This window comes from Callospermophilus lateralis, chromosome 5, assembly GCF_048772815.1.
Source record: "Callospermophilus lateralis isolate mCalLat2 chromosome 5, mCalLat2.hap1, whole genome shotgun sequence".
Classification (NCBI taxonomy): domain Eukaryota; kingdom Metazoa; phylum Chordata; class Mammalia; order Rodentia; family Sciuridae; genus Callospermophilus; species Callospermophilus lateralis.
This window is the reverse complement of record NC_135309.1, coordinates 7,392,158-7,398,810: the sequence shown is the minus strand read 5'-3', so window position 1 is coordinate 7,398,810 and position 6,653 is coordinate 7,392,158. Positions and strand designations below refer to the sequence as shown.

The following is a 6,653-nucleotide window of genomic DNA, read 5'->3' as shown; positions in this document are numbered from 1 at the left end:
TTTTGCGTTAACTTGACTTGCCTTGCTTTGTGCCTGGGATGGATTTGTGACCTGCTTCTTTGTGCACAAGACTTTGGGATCACTTCCAGCAGTGTGAGCTGGCACTGGAAGTGGGCAGCCTTGCTGTGCCCTGCCCACTGTGAGGAGCCTGTGAGTCAGTCCACCCAGAGCTGGAGTAAGAGAAGCACTTGCTCTCTCCTTCAACACATTGACTCCAACAGTCACCCAGTTACAGCTCCATCCCCAGCTCCATTCCAAGGAGGAATTTCTACCCTACAAGGAAGTTCCGGCTTACTGTAGCTCAAGGTGCCCTAAATTAGTTGCTTAAATACATTATTGTTGTTTTGTGTGTAATATTTAATGATGAAGAGAGTGTATTGGAGGGGAAGTTATTATAGATAAAAAGGAAAAATAGTTTGATAATCATTAATTCAAGAATGTGTTAATGAATGATTGTAGTAAAAAGCCTAATTAGTAAAAACAACACCATGTATGATTGGATTTCTTTTGCCTTATATTATAACCACAACTTCATCAATCTTTAAAAAAATATACAAAATATATTCCATGGTAGGGATGAGATATACCCTCCCAGTATGTCCACACACTGATTCAAGGATACAGTACCTTTCACTGCAAAGGACATTGAGACAGGGCGGCAGGGTGGTGGTTATCTTGGTCCATCTAGAAGGATCTGATTTCAACACAAGGGCATTTAAGAAGACAGGATGGTTACATACAGAAAAAGCAAGTCCAAGAGCAGAGAGGTCAGAGAGAAGAGAAAATGCTGTGCTTCCAGTTTTAAAAACACAAGGGACCATGGGCTAAGGAATGCAGTTCTTTAGAGGCTGGAAAAGGTGAACAAATTCTCCTTCAGGGCTTCCATAAGGAAGCGTGCTGGCTAACAAGTGCAGACCATGGGCACTGCATGTATTTCCTTAGAACTGAAAGATCATTAATTTCTGTTTATTTATGCCATTCAAGGTAATTTATTTCAGCAGTAACAGGAAACCAGTGTAGAGGGTTCGGCACAGGGCTTGGTCTTTTCCAGACAACCAATGTCACTTGCCAACATCTCCCAGTTCTGTCTGATGACAGTTCTTATATAATGCAGGATTGGCTCAATGGCTAGTTCTCAGGGACACTCATGTCCAACGTTGTGCTTGTGTGTGTGTGTGTGTGTGTGTGCACGTGCATGCACACACACACACACACAAGGCATTGAATCCAGGGCCTTGCACACTAGGCAAGTGTTGTGTCACTGAGCTGGACTCTCAGTCACTGTTTTTATTCTTTGATTTTGAGACTTCTCTAAAGCATTTTAAGAATAAAACGAAGCAAAGCAAAACAAAACAAAACCCTTAGGTAAGTGAAGTAAATAAAGGATGCAAAGTAGATCAGGGACTCATTTCCATATATTGTTGGTGAGATGACATGGGTAATTCTGATAAAGGTCATCATAGGTAACTATACGTGTTTACAGGTGCAGACTTCTTATGTCAATGCTTATTTGATGCCATTGTATTTCCTTTGCAGCAGAGGTTTTTCCAATTTTATGGCCTATGGAATCCAATAAACCAAGACACTGTAACAGGATTATACACAGAATGCTTTTAGTGCCACGTGGAGATCTCTAGTTTCATTTTAACCCTGAGGCAGTAAGTTCTAATGAGCTTGCAGAGTTTCCCCTTCCTGGCCCCCTTCCTCCTCTGCCTCCTCTGGCTGCCATTACACAATGACCAACTGTACACAGGTGTCAGAGTTTGTCCTACTTGGCTTCAGGGGCGGGCTGGGAATGCAGAAAGCTCTGTTTCTGGTCCTATTGGTGCTGTATGTTATCGCCTTGGTGGGAAACTTGGGCATGATTGTAATCATCAGGGCCGATGCTCACCTCCACACTCCCATGTATGACTTCCTTCAAAGCCTTTCCTTCCTGGACATGTGCTATTCTTCCACAATTGCGCCTAGGGCCCTGGTAAACTGTATGAAAGATGACCGCAGGGTGTTCTTTGCTGGGTGAACATCTCAGTTCTTCTTTTTGTCTCTGTTTGGCACCACTGAGGCTTTCCTCCTGGCTGCCATGGCCTACGACCGCTTCTCTGCCATCTGCAACCCTCTTCTGTACCCCATGAGCATGACTCGCCGGGTCTGTGGACTAATGGTGTCCGGGTCCTACGCATGGGGCCTAGTGAATGCTGTCACTCAGACAACAATGACCTTCAGGCTGTCCTTCTGTGGGCCAAATGAGATCAATGAGTTCTTCTGTGATGTCCCCCCACTCTTGTCCCTGTCTTGTTCAGACACCTCTGTGAACCAGTGGGTTCTCCTCGGCCTGTGTGGCTCCATCATTGTCAGCACCTTCTTGGTTGTGTTGGTCTCCTACCTCTGCATCATCTCAGCCATCCTGAAGATCCGCACCATGCAGGGACGCCACCGAGCTTTCTCCACGTGTGCCTCCCACCTCACTGGAGTGTGCTTGTTTTTCAGGACGGTGTTTTTCATGTACGCACAGCCCAGTGCCGTCTCCTCCCTGGAGCAGAGCAAGGTGGTGTCCATCTTTTACACGGTTGTCATCCCCATGTTGAACCCCCTCATCTATAGCTTGAGGAACAAAGATGTCAAGCAGGCTCTGAAGAGGGGCAAGTGGAAGCTCTCAGGGGTTCTGGGTCTGTGGATCTCACAAAGCAGTCTGGAATCTACTCCAAACCACTGCGGCTCGTGGGTGGGTACTTAGGTGGCTTTACCAGGCTTGGAGACAAGCCTGTATGGACATCTGTAATGTAGAAGACAGAGTGTCCTTTAATTGTCTTGATATCTTTAATAATGAGCAATATCAAGGCTTATGGGGAATAAAATGTTACAACTGGAACAATGGATGATTAAATAGGCAGAAATAGCATGGCATTTTTTACCTCCGATTTCATATAGCATCTTGATCAAGCACCATCAGAAAATAGGTATAAATTGCACTTTTATAAAATCAGTAAAATATTTATCTTGAAGTACAAATGCAAATCCTTCCCAAAGGTAAAGAAAAATAAAATGCTTCAGTGTTTAACCTAAAAATATTTAGAAATACATAATTTAGTAATTAGCTTTTTCATATTAAATTATATGTTAAGCAGACTTTGTGGAAACATAATTGACACACTCAACAATTAAGACGTACATCATCTTTTGTGGGCACCTTGGAGATCTGGCTCTTTTCCTGAACATAATTATTTTGAGATCCATCCAACTAGTAGCAATATCAATGCTCTATCCTTTCCATTTTGAGATAATTTTTCATTGTATGAATAGACTATAATTTGATTATTGCTTTTTGTGATGATAAACATTTGGGCTGTTCTCAGATTGGGACTATTACACATATAGAAATCATGAATATTTTTGTGAATAAATCTGTTTTGGGGTGTTGGCTTTAATTTCATCTAAATAAATACCTGAAGGGTGGAAGGGCTGACTGTCATAGTTAATACAGGTGGCTTTTCAGAGTTTGTGCTATTTAATGCTTTTGTCACCAAAATGTGCCCTTCAGTCCTCTGTATCCCTGTGAGCATTTGGTATGGTCTGCCTTCTTCATGTAAGCTCTTCTAGCAAGTATGTGGTTGTGTCACATTTTGATTTAACACGTGTTTGCTAAATGCAGTATGATAGAATCTTTTCACGAACTTACTTACCATGTGAACACCTTTGCTTTGTGAAATATTTGTTTAAACTTTTTGCACTTTTTTCCCCCTTGGTTGGGAAAAAATCATTTTTCTGATTATGGAGGTCTAGAAGTTCCTTATATCTTCTAAATAAATGCCCCTGATGAAATACATGATTTAAAATCTGTCCCCACAGTGTGACTTGATTTATCTTTCTTTAACATTGCACTTCTAAGAGCAGAGGTTTTAGTTTTTAATTAAATCCAATGTATCAATTTATGAGTGAATGTGTTTGCATTGTCTTACTTAAATAGATCTTTAATCCAAACTCATAAGTTCTTAGTTATGTTTTTCTACAGATACAGTTTTGGGCTTACATTTGAGTCCAAGGATCAGTTTCAGTTAATTTAAATAGTGCCAGGCTGAGTTCAAGTGTCATTTTGCACATAAATTCCAATATTTCAGAACCATTAAAAAATACTAGCCTGTTTTCAATGAATTACCTTGGACTTAGGTTAAAAATCAGTTGCCGACCCATCTGGGGATTTTTTTTTTTTCTGAAATTGTCATGTTCTGTTGATCTATTTACCGATCTTTACACCATTAACAAATGGAATTACACCAGCTTCTACATCACAAAGAAAACTTTACAGTTTTCATACTTTTACAGACTGATCACTGAGTGTTTCATGGTTTTTGTTTTACTTTAATTTTAGTTTTATGGTGCTGGCAATAAAACTTAGGACCTCATGCATGCTAGGCAAGTGTTCTAACTCTGAGCTGTGGCCACAGCTCTATTTCATGTTTTTGTATTAGAGTATTAGTGCTGTAATTGAAATGGCCATACTAACAAAGTGAGCTACAGGTTCCATGCAATCCCCATCAAATACCAAGGCAAAACCACCCTGAAAGTCATATGGAAACACCAGGTCCTAAATAACCAACACGATTCTCAGGGAAAGAACAATTCTAGCAGCATCAAAACAGTGATTTAAAAATATAACACAGAGCCATCTTAACAGACACAGCATGGTATTGGTATAAAAATAGACATGCAGAGCAACGGACTAGAGAGTAGATCCTGGAATGACACAGGCATCTACAGGCATCTGATTCTTGATTAAAGGAGCCCAAACACAGTTTGGAAAACTGATGTCCTCTTTTAAACACAGTGCTGGGAAAACTGGACATTCAGCCATGGATGGTTGAAGCTAGATTCCTATCTTGCACCCATACAAACATTGACTTAAAATGGACCAAAGACCTTAATGTAACACTGAGATTTTCTTCAGTGTTAGATATTGATACACATAATTATTTCTTGAATAAGAACACAATGGCTCAGGAAATTAATGCAAGAATTGCCAAATGGAATTACACTAGCTTCTGCAGCATGAAGAAACAAATCAGCAAGGTAAAGAGACAGCCATTCAGAATGGGAGAAAATCATGCTTGGTGTGGTGGGGCATGCCTGCAGTGTCTTGGGAGGCTGAGGAAGGAGAATCACAAGTTCAAAGCCAGCCTCAGCAACTTATCGAGGACCTAAAGAAAATTATAGAGACCCTGTCTCTAAATGAAATATTAAAAAGGACTGTGGCTTAGTGGTTAAGTGCCCTTGGTTCAATCCCCAGCCCCCCAGCCTTACCCCCCAAAAATAATAGGAGAAAATTATTGCCAGTAATTTATCTGATAGAAGACTTATATTCAGAATATATAAAACACTTAAAAAATTCAGCAACAAAAGGACAAGCAAGCCTATGGGCAAATGATCTGAATAAACACTTCTCAAAAGAAGAAGTACAAGAAATATATAAATAATGCTCAACATGTTTAGCCATCAGGGAAATGCAAATTAAAAATCAAATGAGATTTCATCTCACCCCAGTAAGAAAGGCTACTCTCAACAAAATAAAAAAATACAAATGTTGATGCTGAACCTGCAAACATTGATGATTGGGGTATAAATGACAACAATAATTATGCAAAATAGTGCAGAGGTGCCTCAAAACCTGAAGTTAGTGGGCTGGGGATGTGGCTCGGGCGGTAGCACGCTCGCCTGGTATGCGTGCGCCTGGGTTTGATCCTCAGCACCACATACAAACAAAGATGTTGTGTCCGCCAAAAGCTAAAAAATAAATATTAAAAAATTCTCTCTCTCTCTCTCTCTCTCTCTCTCTCTCTCTTAAAAAAACAAAAACCTGAGGTTAGAACTTCCTTGTGATACATCTATACCACTGCTACATACATGTCCAAAGGAGTCAAAGTCAGCATACAAAAGAGCTACTTGATCTAGTTTATTGGTTTATAGTTCCCCAATAAACCCACATTTATTGGGAGGCTTTTTAAAGTGCCCAAGTTGTGGGATGGGTCTCACTGCCCAGCAGCAGATGAATGGACAGATGTAATGTGGAGTGTGTGCAGAATGGATTGTTATTCATCCACAAAGATCAATGGGATGGCGTCATTTTCAGAAGAGGAGTGCAACTTGAGCCACCACGTTAAACAAAATAAGCCAGACTCAGAAATGAAAGCATCACAAGTTTCTTGTGTAAGTGAAACTTAGGGGGTGGGGATGATGACATAGCAACAGGAGAGACTGCTACTAAGGAAAGGGATCAGGCTGGCAGGGGAGGAGGTCGAGAGAGGGTCACTGGACACATGGATGCTCATGTGAAAATGTCACAATGAAACCCATTAATTTATATATTTAGTGTGCTAATAATATAACAAATAAAAAGACTATGTAATGCTGCACACAACCAAGGAAAGACAACATTTAAAATGCTTTAATTTTAATGACTTTGCCAGACAGGCATTATCAGAATTAGAAAAAATGAATCTAATGTATGAAATATGATATGTCAAGAGCTTTGTAATATTTTGAACAACCAATAAAAATAAATAAATAAATAAATAAAAAAGAAATAAATATCTTATTATCATGTTAATATGTTATACATGTCTATGTCTTTATTGTTCTATTTTGTTTTGCATTCTGAATTA

General features: G+C 39.9%; 1 protein-coding gene across 1 annotated transcript; it reads left to right on the top strand.

Moving 5' to 3' along the window:
- Positions 1-1,735: 1,735 nt before the first annotated feature.
- On the top strand, positions 1,736-2,734 carry LOC143400208 (olfactory receptor OR9H1-like). The gene is given in 1 exon segment (XM_076857521.2): positions 1,736-2,734. A coding segment is annotated over 1 exon segment (999 nt).
- The last annotated feature ends 3,919 nt before the right edge of the window (positions 2,735-6,653 follow it).